This window comes from Ictidomys tridecemlineatus, chromosome 1 (genome assembly GCF_052094955.1).
Source record: "Ictidomys tridecemlineatus isolate mIctTri1 chromosome 1, mIctTri1.hap1, whole genome shotgun sequence".
Classification (NCBI taxonomy): Eukaryota; Metazoa; Chordata; class Mammalia; order Rodentia; family Sciuridae; genus Ictidomys; species Ictidomys tridecemlineatus.
Genome location: NC_135477.1, coordinates 37406853 through 37422674, shown reverse-complemented (window position 1 = coordinate 37422674; position 15822 = coordinate 37406853). Strand labels below are relative to the sequence as shown.

Here is a 15822-nt window from a genome sequence, read left to right as displayed (position 1 = left end):
TTCCCAAGAGTGAAAATGCCAAAGCAGTAACATGGTAAAGGCTACCATTTACCAAGACCTTCTAAATTTGGAACACTGCTAATTCTTCACATATACTTGTTTAATTTTTACAATCATGAGGTACTGTACCATTTCTTCATAGAAAAACAGTGCAAGAGCTAGTTTCAAAAAGTTTGCTAAAAAATCTAACAAATAGGGCTGGGGTTGTGGCTCAGTGGCAGAGCACTTGCCTCGCATATGTGAGGAACTGGGTTCGATCCTTAGCACCACATAAAAATGGAATAAACAAAATAAAGATATTGCATCCATCTATAACTAAAAAATATATTAAAAAATGTAACAGGTATCAGGGAATAGAGTAAAAATCTGCACATGATTTAGGTCTTTCTGTATCCACTGCCTGTATAATTAAACCACACTTACATGTTGTGATTTTATGTAAGTGGGGAGAATAGATTGAAAGGTCTTTCCTAGGAGCTTCCATCTACTTATGTGGTTAAAACTAGTAAGGAAAGGTGTCAAGGAACCTATCTGTAAATGCAGGAGGACTGCTGGCTGACAAGTAGGAAAGCTGAAAAAAATTAGAAGCAGCTATAAACCTCAAAAGCAAACTGGCTCATATTTGGTGAGGCAAAAGATTTAAAAAATAACATAATAAGTGTGCTAAAGGCCTAACCAGACAACCAGAAAAGCACCATCCATAACCAGCCTAGGTTGTTAAAAGTTTACATTCTATTCAGATGAGTATTTACAAGTACATAATAAAATATATACTCAACAAAAAAATGGGTTAAACTGTACATTTAAAGTGGAAATTCACTCAAGTGGCACACTTTGTTGGCCATTAGAGCTGGCCATATCAAGTTTGAGACTTCTTTCTCCAAAACAGGCCAATAGACTTATGTTAAAGACAACATGTGTATTGAAAGTAGCAATTTTATTTGAGTTAAAATTATTTACAAAAACCCAAAGACATACTTCATGAAACTGGTACAAACTATTTTTTCCTGCCGTTGGCTTTTTGCTCCAAAGATCACAGCTGAGAAATACTGTATAAAATAAAAATAGGATTGGATTCAGAAAAGTACTCTACTGTTCTAATTTCCAATTGGTAGTATTTACAGAAATATTTACAATGGAAAAAAAGGTTACTTTAAAATTTTAGTTAATTTGCAAGTCAGCCTCAAGTACCCTAAAATGCAGAGTTCTCTGAGGGTTAAAAACACACAAATGCACTGCAGCTGGTGAGGTGGTATCTTCCCTCACCCCCACCCCCAACCAAAATCTGCATCTCTATCAGTGCTTGACAATTAGTTATTATTTAAAAAACAAAACAAAACAAAAACCTGTTAAACACTGAGGTAAACCAATTCCCAAATGATTACCAGTGTAACAGAAAAATATAGTTCACCCTGATTGATCTCACCCAAATATTTTATAATATCCCTTACCATCTGCCACAAGTCAGTTTTACCAAAAAATCTGTTTTCTCTAAATCCAATGATTAATAAATATCAATTTATTTTAAAATAATTAAACAAATATATCTATAACTAATTTAATTTTATGGGTATAATTTACCAATGTTTTCAACAGTTTGCTAAGCTAGCTTTTATACTCAGGGCAAATACAATCTTAATCTTTCCCATGTTACACTGGCATACTTACTATGTTCTTAAAAGGTGATGGGGTAAGGGGGGGGGGGTTAGGGGTAGCAGGAAGAAAATTTGCCTGGAATGAGTTACTTCCTTATAGATTTCCCAACAATCTGCATTATCAAAAATAGGAAGACAATAGAAGGCAGCCACTGCATTAAAAAACATTACAGCTGGCACTGATACAAGAGCCCCGGTTTGTCACTTTATACAAGGAAATAACAAAGTCTAAATGGGTAAAAGTTAGACTTCTAGTTATTTTCCCCAATACACACCAAACCAATATTTTTATGGCTTCAAGTTTTACAAATCCAATAAAGAAACATGATTTAACTACCAGTACCTGAAAGGTAATTAAAAGTATTAATGAAATTAATCTCTGAAAAAGCCTGTCTTCAGGCCCAATTTAAAAAAAAAAGTATAATCAGTGGTTTGAACAATACAAGAAAAATTTGCAATGTTGTAAAATCAAATCTATAAAACATGTTCTCTGTGTTCCACAACTGTTTTCCAAATGACAACTGTTCTATGAACAAAGAATCTGGATGGAAAAAGGGTCTTCTCTAAACCAGCAATTTTAAGGCTTTGCGCTTATGTAATTGATCCTGTCACTCTATAGAAGAATATACACGTTATCTGGAAACATGAATTCAACATTGGTGTTTTAGCTTCCTTATATTTACTGTACTGAATATTAGAAAATATATCCAGAGAGCTTCCCTCAAAATGATGTTTCAAGAGCCTCCCTAGCATTAAGTGTAAACTACCCTGGGTTTGTCTACTTTGCTTAATCATTTAACAGGGCACATCAATATAATATTCCCTCAAACTGTTGTTTTCTTGCGTCTATAGCTATGACACATTATGGTATGATATTGAATATGGTTATGGTCTCAAAAGTGAAAAATAGTCCAACACCCAAACCTAATCAAGAATAAAAAAATATACTATTATCCCTTGTATCTTTGGATTCCATCTAATTTTAAATATAGACAGTAGTTCAGGGAACAACAACAAAAAAATTCACAAAATTATTAAAAGCTTTATTTACGATTGGAATCATTCAACAAAAAAGCAAAAGCAAATGAGCCTGAAAAAGGAACTAAGCTGTTGTCTAGAATGTCCTCAGAACATTCGATACCTCAGTAGCTAAGCTGCCTTTGCACCTGGCTGGCATGACAACAGTGGCTCAACATACACAGCAGTTGCACTAACAGCAGCAAAAATTTTCCCCTTAAAACTTGCCCAGAATAGAGCAAGAAAAAAAGGGGAGGATATAAACTCTGCCAAATAAGTGTTTTTAAATACTGCATGGAATTGTTAACAGCCTGAACCTTTTCCCTCATTTTTGATAGTTGCAGATTGATGTAGTAACTGTCATTTAGCAAATGCAGAATGCATGACGAAGAAATCAGATGGTCTTAAAATCCAAACATGAATGATACTGATGAATGTTCTTGATATATCTTCAAGGACTTCTTTCATGACTTTTCTTTGTCTAAGGATAGCTCCAGCATTACCGAGCACCTGAAGCAAAGGTAAAGCAGCTAGCAATGTTCCAAATATTCAATCACTCTAGAGATAGACTTCTGGCCTGTTGTTCCAACAGCACACTGAAAGAGGAGGGAAAGAAGTAATGGTTAATATTTAACAAAACTGTGAAAATATTAAATCAAAGTTTAACTTCTAAAGACATTATTAACCTAAACACTACAAATCAAAGTACACTGAGATTAAACTGTGGCTTTTATAATAAATAGTGTTTTGCCATAATAACTGTTAACTTGAAAAATAAAACAGTTATTTAAACTTAAAAGAGAATCTGCTTTTTCTTTCAGTCACTATGGCCATACTAGTTTTATGTCTGTCAATGTATTATACTTAGGTTTAAATTCATAGACTAAATAAAACAACTTACAGTAAGATTCATGAAGCTCAGGAATTTTTTGAGCATCTCTGTCATTATTGAGAAGTCTCCTTCTGGCAGGTATTCCCGCACAGTGGTTACATTGATCTGAGGAAACAGATTTAAGAAAATAAAATCGGTCAACTAGCAGAAAACATGAAATTACACCTTATCCTGTGTTGATGGTCATGGCATACATCATACTGCAAATTTCTACAGGGTGCTTGGAACACCTTGGTTATTTCACTTACATGTGACTTCACTCTGTTCTAGTGAGTTTGTCTACCTCCTACCCCCCCACTCCCATCCCCACCACCTGGGAAAGAAAGGGAAAAAGGCAAAGTTGATAAACATTTCTGGGCAAAGCTATTTTTGTAAATGCACAGAGAAAAGGCCTGGAATAACAAACTGCACCACTGAGTATGTGTGTATGAGGTGGGAGAGGTTTATACTTCAGGATATACTCATAGAGTTGTTTATGAAATAAAGATCAAAGAAAATTTCTCATGCTGCATAAATGAATTATTCAGAATAGGAATTAATTAGATCTTTCCAAAATACAATATGACATAGAGATTCTGTGCCATGCCAGGAGAGTAGATTAAGGTGTTCTTTATTATTATCAAGCAGCATCCAAGCTATATATAAACAAACCTTTACAAGGAAAATGCTGCATGATCTACTTTAACACTGTTTCATTTAATTATATTTAGAAATGCTTAATTTAAAGCTTCAGAAAGAGTAAGGAAAAGTTTTCTTAGTAAAGACTCAATTATAATAAAGACCACAAAAGCATGTCTTCCAAAGTCTGGATATACAAGATAAAGATGTGTGTGTGGGAGGGGGATGGAGGCTGCAAAAGAATGCTTCTAATTTGACATTAGTTGATGGGGGTAAGGAAGGAGAGACAACATCTTACTCTCTAAGGAAATTCCCCTTTATTTTCTTCTATTTCTACACCAGGGTACTTAGGAAATTATAAAGCAACAGTCAGATGAATAGTTAGTAGGCAGTACCAATCATCCACAATCAAACTAAGCATCCCCACCAAAAGCCATGACAGTGGTGGGCACTGTAGTGACTGGTGTCTCTGGAGGACTGTTCAGTAGAAAAGGACACCTCTGTAACACAGAATAAATTATCAGCTATTATGCTTTGAATGGAAGTCCCTCATTAATCCAAATTTAATCCATCTCTATCAACAATCCAGAGAATGCAACATTTATAGTGGCTAAGGCAATGGGAAGGACAGTTACAGCACTTGTTTTAAACAAAGGGCAGCAGGCACAAAAACAAGAGGCAAGATACAGCATAGACAATTTGGGAAATGTAAAAAGTATCCAAACTATGGTACATTAGGTTGGGGAGCGGTGAGACAGTCTTGGGGCCTGCTAACAGTAAAAAAGCCATTATTCTCTTAATGACAGCAAGCCAAGGAGGATTCAAAGAGAGGAGGCTACATGATCAGCAAGTGCTCTCTACAAGAAGCTAGCTCTGGTGGCAGCGTGCAAATTTCAGGAATGGAGAAAGGCAAGAGAACTGGAAAGGCAGTGAGATGACACACTGCCATGCATAATATTCAAACTGGTAGTAAGGATGGGTATCAGAAATTGAGTGCACTCTTCTGAGCTTCCTAATAAGTATACTGTCTTTGTCTACAGGCAGGATTTTCTTTTTTTTTTTTTTTCAAATGAGCACAAACACATGGGTTTATTTCTGAACTCTAAGTTACATTCTTTTGGTCTATTTGTCTGTCTAAAAGTTGGTCCCGCACAGTCTTGATTATTGTAGCTTTGCATTAAGTCTTGGAATCATGGGGCTGGGGCTGTAGCTCAGTGGCAGAGCACTTGCCTCTCATGTGTGAGTCACTGGGTTCAATCCTCAGCACCACAGGAAAACAAATAAATAAAATAAAATTATCTATCTGTCTATATATCTTGGAATCAGGAGCTATGAGCCTCCAAATTTGTACTTTTCCTTATTCTTTTGGCTATTAGGGGTTCCTTCCATCTCCATGTGAATTTTAGGATCAGCTGGACCACAAGGATCTGTAAGCCTGTGATTCTTAAACACCTTTCAAAGGCCATAATGTCTGATAATTCTCTGTTGTCTTTTGTTTGTGCTGATAATCTTGCTCATGGGGTCTTGTCTCCTTGTATGCCTGGTTATCTTTGTGCTCTGCTCACCATATCACTCAGTGTGTTCAAGTTTGGGAAGGAGGGGCAGAGAGAGCCATGGGTTCATCCAAGATCCAACCCGGGGAGGGTTCTTGGAGGGAGTAAAGGCAGGATTTTCTAACTCTTCTACTTCTACATCGGGCAATCTGATTTCCTTTACATTTTGTATTATCATCTAGATTTTAGGGTTAATTTCAGTGATCCTCCAAAGCAACACACATATATAGGACTCTATGAATTCACAATACTGCTCACGACTTAAGAATCTTATAATCTCTTTAGAGATGAGAGAGCTACAAACAAGAATATAAATTAATATGGGGAAAAAATAACCCAAGATAAATCACATGGTACTAACACAATTTAATGAACCCTTAATAATCATGATTAAATACAAATGAAACTAGGGCATATGAGAAACAAATACCTAAAACTCTCCCCCCTCCCCCACAGTCCTAGAGTCTAAATCTAGAACCTCACACATGCTAGGCAGGCTTTCTATCACCGTGCTGCATCCCTCTAATTTAAGTATTATGTTCATTGTTTTTATTTGAAACCCGCCTCTTCCTTCTTTCCTTTGTATGGTATTCCTCATATACTTTCAAAATCTTGTCATTCAAAATAAGTTAAAAGGCTGAACCAAGAAGATTAGAGGTAAGGGGGATAAAGATCTTGCAGGAATTCCAAAGCCATGATGAGAACTCTGGTCTGGATACTGAAAGCAGTGGTGCCTGGAGGGTGCCACATGGAGTTGGCTAGTGTGCATTTAGATCGACAATGGAAAAGATAGACATGCAAGACTGATTAGAAAGTCACGTAGGACTCAGATGAGTGGATATACAGAAAGTGCAAAAAGGCAACAATTCAGTGGCTAAAATTAAGAAAAAGAGTGGATAGATGGACCATTACACAAAAGCCAGCAAAGTGTCCCCTTAAATGAAATCATCATTCTTTCTTCCAACCCTCTTTCAAAAGAGAGATGACCTCCATTTTAAAACAAGTTTCAGAATATAGATGGTCCTTGCTTTCTCTTGAATCTAACCCTCTCACTATAGATCTCTACTATTTCCTGAAAGCCCTTGTTCCTAGGAGAAAATCCTCCTTTACTTACTTTAAAATCTGGCTTTACAACTTAACTTTCACTTAAGAATATCCACCTGTGCCCCACAGTTTATAAAGAGATTCACAATGACTCTGACATCTTCTTCATGTACTATTTTTCTTTACTACACATCTTTGTTTTTCCCACCATAGCAGACTATTTAATAGCCATAACCATCTACTTTGTGCTCAAAAGTAGTCACAGAAGTACCTAGACACTCGTATTTCTCATAGGTAAATTCTGATGATCTAAATCATTCACAGTAATACCATCTGCTTGAACAGTGACTGTTTCAGACAAAGCAGGACTCAATGCTGGCCAAGACTGGGGAAAGACTACTTGGTAAAGAGTAGATAGGAAGGGTGAGAAAAATGTCTTAAGAAACAGAGGAAAAGGGACTTACTAGTGCTGAATATTGTACTGTTAAACTAGATAACCCTAGCTACAGTCAGCTGATGGCTATGAGGAGCACTTTCAGCAATGGACAACATAACATACCAAGGACAGTAGTTAAGGTAGAAATGATCTAAGTCCCCCAATAACCTAAAATACTTAAATAATCCAATGTACTCTTACTTTGTAATGTACCTTGAAAACTGCAACAAACATGTAAAAAATCTCTAACCTTAGATGCTATCTTAATTTTCATGTATGCAAAGTTTCTTTTTTCTAAAGATTAAAAACACTCTGACTAGTTTGTTATTCCCATCTGCACTCCTCTTGAGATCTCAAATAGCCTGATTCTGACAGGCATATCATTCTAATAAAGCCATAAAAATCAACAATTCACTTCACTCTGAACCTTATTTGGAAAGGAAATAAAGATGTCAAGAGTACATAAAAAAAGAAAACTATTTGAGAAATTTATAAAGGAAAACTACTGCAAGGGTAGACATTTGCTTGCTTTTTTTTCTTCAATAGGGAGGAAATGCAATTGTTTAAATAATTCTCTAATCAACTAAAAGCCTTTCTGGAATAAAGTAGATGTAACTGGAGAAAAAATTAAAGAAATAAATAAGTGAATTAGGCAATGGTAATAAAGTTGTTATACTGAATCTTTGTAAAGATAGATAAAAATCTCTTAACTATTTACTTACTGGACTTTCCTGGCAGAGACATCCAAGAAGTAGAGCGGTGTAGGAGGCCACAATGCAATCCTCCATGTGTTTGCCAGCATGCTGAAGGGCTGAGGGTATTTAAAAAGAGATTTAACAGTGTACCAAATAATACAACACCACAAAAACCAACCATTCTTTTACTTTTCTTTAAAAAAAAAAAAAAAAATCAACAAATGGTTGAATAATATATTCCAAATTAATAAAAATTAACTCAAAATGGCAGATACCCAAATATAAGAATTAAAACCATAAACTCTTATCAGATTATATAAAGAATTCTTACAGCTTAGTAACAAAAAAACAGCACAATTGAAAAGTGGGTAGAGAACCTGAATAGACATTTCTAGAGCATATAAAAGGCCAACACAATTGGTGCAGCCAATTTGGAAAGCAGTATGGAGATTTCTTGGAAAGCTGGGAATGGAACCACCATTTGACCCAGCTACTCCCCTTCTCGGTCTATTCCCTAAAGACCTAAAAAGAGCATGCTACAGGGACACTGCTACATCGATGTTCATAGCAGCACAATTCACAATAGCAAGACTGTGGAACCAACCTAGATGCCCTTCAATAAACAAATGGATAAAAAAAATGTGGCATTTATACACAATGGAGTATTACTCTGCATTAAAAAAATGACAAAATCATAGAATTTGGAGGGAAATGGATGGCATTAGAGATTATGCTAAGTGAATCTAGCCAATCCCTAAAAAACAAATGTCAAATGTCTTCTTTGATATAAGGAGAGTAACTAAGAACAGAGTAGGGACGAAGAACATGAGAAGAAGATTAACATTAAACAGGGATGAGAGGTGGGAGGAAAAGGGAGAGAGAAGGGAAACTGCATGGAAATGGAAGGAGACCCTCAGGGTTATACAAAATTACATACAAGAGGAAGTGAGGGGAAAGAGAAAAATAATACAAGGGGGAGAAATGAATTACAGTAGAGGGGGTAGAGAGAGAAAAGGGGAGGGGAGGGGGGATAGTAGAGGATAGGAAAGGCAGCAGAATACAACAGACACTAGTATGGCAATATGTAAATCAATGGAAGTGTAACTGATGTGATTCTGCAATCTGTATACGGGGTAAAAATGGGAGTTCATAACCCACTTGAATCAAAGTGTGAAATATGATATATCAAGAACTATGTAATGTTTTGAACAACCAACAATAAAAAAAATAATTAAAAAAAAGGCCAACACATAAAAGATGTTCCACATCATTAGATATCAGGAAATTGTAAATGAAACCCCAACAAGGAATCACTAAGTATATACTCTAAATATTGTCAAAGACAATTTTTGAAGGTGCAGAGAAAATGGAACCCTCATATACTGCACATGGGAATGTAAAATGGTACAGTTACATTGGGAAACAGATTAGCATTACATTAAAATGTTAAATAGAGTTAATGTATAATCTAAAGATTCCACTCTTAGGTACTAGGGGTTGAACCCAGGGGCACTTTACCACTGAACTACATGCCCAACGGTTTTGTTTTTTGAGACAAGATCTCGCTAAGTTGTTGAGGCTACTCTCAAATTTGTAATCCTCCTGCCTCAGCCTCCAGAATTGTGGGATCTCGGGTGTGCACCACCACATGCCTACAAATGGGGAATGAGGCAAGAGGATCCCAAGTTTGAAGACATTGGTTTTTTTTTTTTTTTTTTAAATAGGACTGGGGCTGTAGCTCAGTAGTAGACTACGTCTAAGTTCAATTTCCAGCACCACAAAAGGGAGAGGGGGGTAAAAGAGGTAAAAACAACCTATCAACAGAAAAATGGATAAACAATATGTGGTACAACGATAAAAATAAAACATTTTTGACTATACAAATAAGGAATATCTTATTAACACATGATATAACATACAGCAGACATAGAAGCATGTCACAAAAGGCCATATATTATAAGATTTTTTTTTTTTTTTTTGGTGGTGATGGTGGTGCTGGGGATCAAGCCCAAGGTCTTGTCCATGGGATGCAAGCACTCTACCAACTAAGCTATATCCCCAGCCTCCCATGTATGATTCTTTGTCTATGAAATGTGGGACACAGGAAAATCCAGAGAAAGTAGATTAGCAGTTGCCAGTGACTGGGGGAGAAAATGGTGGTGATGGCTACTAGTGGGTATGCTGTTTCTTTCAAGCTGATGAAAACTCTAGCATTAGATAGTGGTACAATTTTGTAAATATACTAAAAACTACAACATTTATTTACTTTAAAGAGGTAACTTTATATAGTATATAAATTATCTCTTTTTTTTGGGGGGGGGGGTAACTGGGAAAAATAAACTCAGGGGCACTGAACCACTGAGCTACATCCCCAACCCTATTTTGTATTTTATTTTGAGTTGATTAGTGACTCACTAAGTTGCTGAGATTGGCTTTGAACTTTCGAATCTTGGGTCTCAGCCTCCCAAGCCGCTGAGATTACAGGTATGCACCACCACACCCAGCTACAAATTATATCTTGATAGAGCTACCATTAAAAAAAAAGACTACTAAACAACCAAAAATATTATTATACCAATTGAAACATCAAAACTTAGTAGCTGAGTTTCTTAGGAACAGACTTTGTTCAATATTAGAACTAATGGCATGAGGAAACAGAAAGAAACAAAAAGAAAGACTCAGAATCAGACATTGCTATAGACTACTTCCTAGCCAGGTGAAGCTGAACATATTAAATTTCAAATCTTACGGACATGAAATTACAAACTGCTATTCTACAGAATTTGTATGAATGGTAAATCCAAGATCACAATTCCTGACAACAGTAGACATCTAATAAACATTTGATTAGTGAAGATATTACCTCTAGTGTTATTTCTTACTGCATTTGGGAACTAGTAGTACTTACTCTTTCAAAACGAATACTGTAATTTATGACAAAAGATCTCAAGTTTAAAGTGAGGCTGATAAAAGAATCTAAAAATTCAAAACTGGAAAAACCATAATGTTCACATTTTACCAAAGAATAAAGGAGAGAGGGCCCAAGAAGGAACCATATTTTTCCCATTAGTCAGTCTGCCACTGACATGCACCTTCCTCATTGCTAGGAAGAACTATCAAGCACTGAATTATCAAACCTTATTTAGATTGAACTTGAGAGGCTCTAAAGTAATAGCTAGAATTAAAATATATTTTGAAGAAAAAAAACAAGCAAACTCAAACCATTACTGTCAGTTTGAATACACCACTCAAAATAAACATACCTTTATTGAGGTCAAGTTCTTCATCATCCTCCTCCTTCTTATGTTTCTCATCTGCACCATCAGTTTTTTCAGTTGATACCCACTGTATTTCTCCACTTGTTTCTTGCCATTCTCCACTCTTATCATGCTGAGTGGTGGGAGCATCTTTGATCAACTCATCTGTTTTACTTTCTGCCAATTGGGCTGCTCGTTCTCGCTCAAGGAAAAGCTGATAAAATTATTTTGAAAACCATTAAAAAGATATCACTGATATTTATATACTCAATATTTCGCTTTAAATAAAGAGGTCTGGACTGGGAATGTAGCTCAGTAGGACACTGTTTGCCTAGCATGCCCAATGTCTTTGGTTCAGTCATCAGCATCACAATCACAAACAGAAAAAAAAAAAATAAGAAGAGGGTTTGATTGAGCTTAAGTAACTGATTTTGTTCTACAACCCATGGAAAGCCAAAATAACAAAATGCTGCTGAGATTCATTTAAGTAATCTACTAATGACACAGGCACTGTTTGCAAGAATAAAAGTCTCCATAATGTTTTATAATTGGATAACTTGAATTCAAATAAAAAAGAGGAAGAACCTTGAATAAAACTTCATAATATTAAGGCAGAAACAACATAACCTCTTACACAGGGAAAAATTTACTTGTATATTGTGTGTTCCCTATAGTCAAAAGGAAACATACTAAATTCCTTGCCTTCACTTACTTTATTTTCCCTATGATGCTTCAGTACTGAACACACAGAAAGCATCTAATATACTTGCTGACATGATTTGGGAAATGGTCCAAGTTACTAATGAGAAACTACCTGAATATCAAATGCCAAGCAGGCCTCCAAAAACTGCTGAGTATTCAGAAGAGGAGAACATAAACTTCAAAGAGAGCATGCATAAGACAATATCCTTGGAAAAATAAAAGAAAAACAATTTTCAAAACTGGTCTAAGAATCCCTGGGTGTCCCTGAGACTATCAGGAAGCCTGAAAGGTCAAGACTGAATTCTTCATATAATAGTTACAGGTCAGCAAACTTCCTTCATTCTCTCTGAGTACACAAAGAAACTCTGTAGAATCTATATGCCATATGATTATACACCCTTGTTCTAGTGGTTAATATAATTTCCCCCAGATTTTCTTTATAAATTCAGTAAATTAAGATGGATATAGCACTTGAGAGCATAAGAAAAATCCTGAGATAAAAAATATCTGAAAAAGGAATGAAGAACTTCTAGTTATATCTCAGGTAAGGATCAAGTTATAGATTACTTCATGAAGAAGTGAACCATTATTAGTCCAAGAAAGGTGGATAGTTAGCAAGACCTTTAGAAAAATTAAAAGGATGGCCCATTACTGTTTCTGGACTTATAGGACTTAAACTACTGTGACAAGTATAAATCAAGGTGAAAGGAAGCATATGGTTTGTGATGGCTGAGTATCAATTTTAAATGTTCATTCTCTGCCACAACAATTTCTATGTCAGAAAATTACTACACACACTTAGGGAAAATATGGCTTCAGATTTAGTGTTACTTATTTCTGTAACAAAAGAAAACCAAAAAACCAAAATATTCAAAAGTGTATTGGTAGAGGATTGGTTAACTACTGAAGAGCACTGCACTCATTACAAAGATTGAGATACATATGTGTGCTGATATAAAAAAAATTTAAGAACAAGTATAGATAAAAAAAAGTGTGTATAGGAAGATTCTATTTACTTAGAAATTATTGCACATTTGACATAAAAACTAATTTCTCCAAACAGAGACAAAATTTACAAATGGTAACTTTTTAGAAAATGGATAAATGCATTTAACCTTTCTGATTGGAATTTTAAAAATATGTATTTTTAAAATTAGTTGATGGATCAGTTTTTTTTAAAAGTAGCTGAGAGCAACTAGAAAGAAGGAAGTTCAGGTTAGTAACTAGAACTACCTAATTTGAAAATAACTGAATTAAGGTCAGTGTTAGTATAAAAGGTATGAATCTGAACATGAATTTTTCTACTACATCTTAGTCATTATCCCAAAGATATTATAAATCTAAAAACAAAAACTTTGTGGCCTCATTTAAAAAATGACAAACCCAAGCAGACAAAATAAAACCAGACAAAACACAGAATAATATCCTGATGATAAGGATAAGTACAAAAGAGAAATACTGGGTTGGATGTATTAAACATTCCCAGATGAATCAGACACCAAAGAAAATTTTGAAGCTATCTCTAGAATAACTTGGGGTGTGGGATGGCTTCTGAAAATTAACTCCTCCTATGGAAGTGAAACAAACAGATCAATCATCTATTTCTTGAAAAATAACTGCTGGGGACATTCATTATTCACTATTGGTTCCATTTGAATACAAGTTAACTTTTAAAGGCAGGAACCAGAATGACTGAGAAAACTGTGGTATAATCATAATCATATGGGGGAATACTACTTAGTTATAAAGAGGAATAAACTATTGATATGTGTAACAACATGGATAGATCTCAAAAGCATGTGCTTAGTGAAAAAAGTCAATCTCAAAAGGTTACATTCTAGAGGATTCCATTCATGTAACACTCTGAAAAAGGAAAAACTTGGAACTGGAGTAGAAGAGTACAGGTAGGTAGAAGACAGGAAGGGCAGGTAAGATGGGTAGTGGGCAGCACAAGGGAATTCTTCTGTGGTTCCTTAATGTAATGGTGGAGAATATAAATTTATACATGGAATAAATTACACAGAAATAGATATTAAACACACAAATGAATGCAGGTTAAAAATGGTGACACTGAATAAAGTATGAAGACTAGTTATCAGTAATGTACCAATGTTAATATCTTGTTTTTGATACTGTGCTATAGTTATATGAGATGTCATCATTAGAAGAATCTGAGTAAAGGGTATATAGGAGTCTTGGTACTATATAATTTCCCAGGAGTCTAAAATTATTTCAAAATGTAAAGTTTTAAATCACAACAACAAATTACCCTGCAACATCCCTAGCCATGACAAATTACAAAGGGAAGAAACGCTTCTTTTAGCAGAAAAATGTGTCAATAGGTTCTATAACTTAAGATACCAAATGTAACATAAATTAAGCATTAAATAAATCCCTAAATGATACTGATTATTAGTAATTAGTACTACTATTTATTTACTATTACAGTTATTGATAAGTAACATGAAAATTTCTCACTGGTTTTATATACTTTTGTTCTAAATAACAAAGATAAACTTCAATGTCACTGAAGACTGAGTATTCTGTGTCCTACAGGAAAAAAGCCTGTGGATGATGTTTTATCTGTGGTCAACACTCAATTATACATGATTGAGAACAATAAGATAATAGAAAATATGGATTTAAGTGACTCAATGAAACTATCTCATTTGATTATTTTCCATGCTCAGCCATTTGCCACTTTCCAGACCTACTATGGGTTTCCAGTTTTTTCTATGTCCAACGGGCCTAAGAGAGTCCTAGACATGGATAACTGAGGATACATTCAATGTTATCAATACTCATAATTCCTAAAACAAATGTGCCTTGTCACTGGTTTTTTGCTATCAGTGTCTCTTTTTTGCTAATAATCCTTATAGAGTGATTAAAAGTTAAGAAAAGTCAGCAGAATGAAGTGGGAGTACATGCTAAACCAGTGTGCCTCTTACTGACCTATAGAGAAATCATACCACATTTTTAACTAGTTAAAAATCTGGTTTAAAATAAAGTTTCATCTTATAAATTATGAATATTTAAGCATTTGTCAGCTCTGAAAGATATTCCCTATACACAACAGCAAAGAGATGCTTCAGGAGTTGTAAACCAAAAAAGGAGAAAAAAAGAGGTGGAGGGTTAAAAAGTTTAATTGATAAAGGAACTGGATAGATATAACAAAACTGCAGATGTCAGTTTAAGTCATTGCTTACCTGTACTAAAGCCTGAACAGCATGAACTTGTCCAGCTATCCTTAAACTATCATCTCCTTCTCCACTACAGAAGGAAGAATCAAAAGAACAGGATGTTTCCATGTTGACAAGACAGTGCCGATTCCGAGCACTATACTCCACTAGATTAATCAGTAGACCCAAGCCCTACAAAAAATTTTAAAAGTGCATATTATCACAGTTGAGAAATTAAACATATACCACACACTTTTATCATAAATAAAAACTTAATCATTGTTTTCTATCTACAAAAAGGCAAAAAAAAAAAAAGGTAAGATATCAGTCTTCCCAAAGAATGATTCCTTTAGTTTTTAATCATCATTTTCAGCTTGTACACATTTTTTTTAATTGCCATGATCTTTTCTAAGAAAAGGAAAATATATGAAGGCATTCATTGGAAATTCATTGAAACAATTCACAATGTATTAAAAAAAATGATTATTAAACCCAAACTAAGATAAAGTTTTCATCATCAACTAGATAAAATACTCATGAAATGAAACAGTCATTTCAACTCACCAGTACTCGAATATCAAATCTCTGCTCCTGAGGTAGGTACTTTGGAACCTGAAGCACACAGTTCATTGCTGTGCCTATAAGGCCATCCTGTTCTCCTGTTTTTGTGCTGCCCCACTCTGAAGAAGGAAACAGAAATAGGGAAAAGTGTTACTGATTCCTCCTGATGACACTAATAACTACATTTATTAAAATAAATATTAGAATTGCATG

The 15822-nt window shown here is 34.9% G+C and overlaps 1 protein-coding gene across 2 annotated transcripts in view; it reads right to left on the bottom strand.

The window, feature by feature from the left end:
* Positions 1–918: 918 nt before the first annotated feature.
* The window catches only part of Wapl (WAPL cohesin release factor), a 77859-nt gene continuing 62955 nt past the window's right edge, over positions 919–15822 (bottom strand). For both annotated transcript variants that reach the window (XM_013365310.3, XM_021720399.3), the window contains exons 14-19: positions 15613–15728; positions 15076–15240; positions 11174–11381; positions 7938–8026; positions 3574–3669; positions 919–3268 (exon numbers count right to left, since the gene is read on the bottom strand). In XM_013365310.3, coding sequence (XP_013220764.1) covers positions 3203–3268; positions 3574–3669; positions 7938–8026; positions 11174–11381; positions 15076–15240; positions 15613–15728 — 740 coding nt within the window. In that variant the 3' untranslated portion in view covers positions 919–3202. The remainder of the gene's footprint in view (positions 3269–3573; positions 3670–7937; positions 8027–11173; positions 11382–15075; positions 15241–15612; positions 15729–15822) is intronic.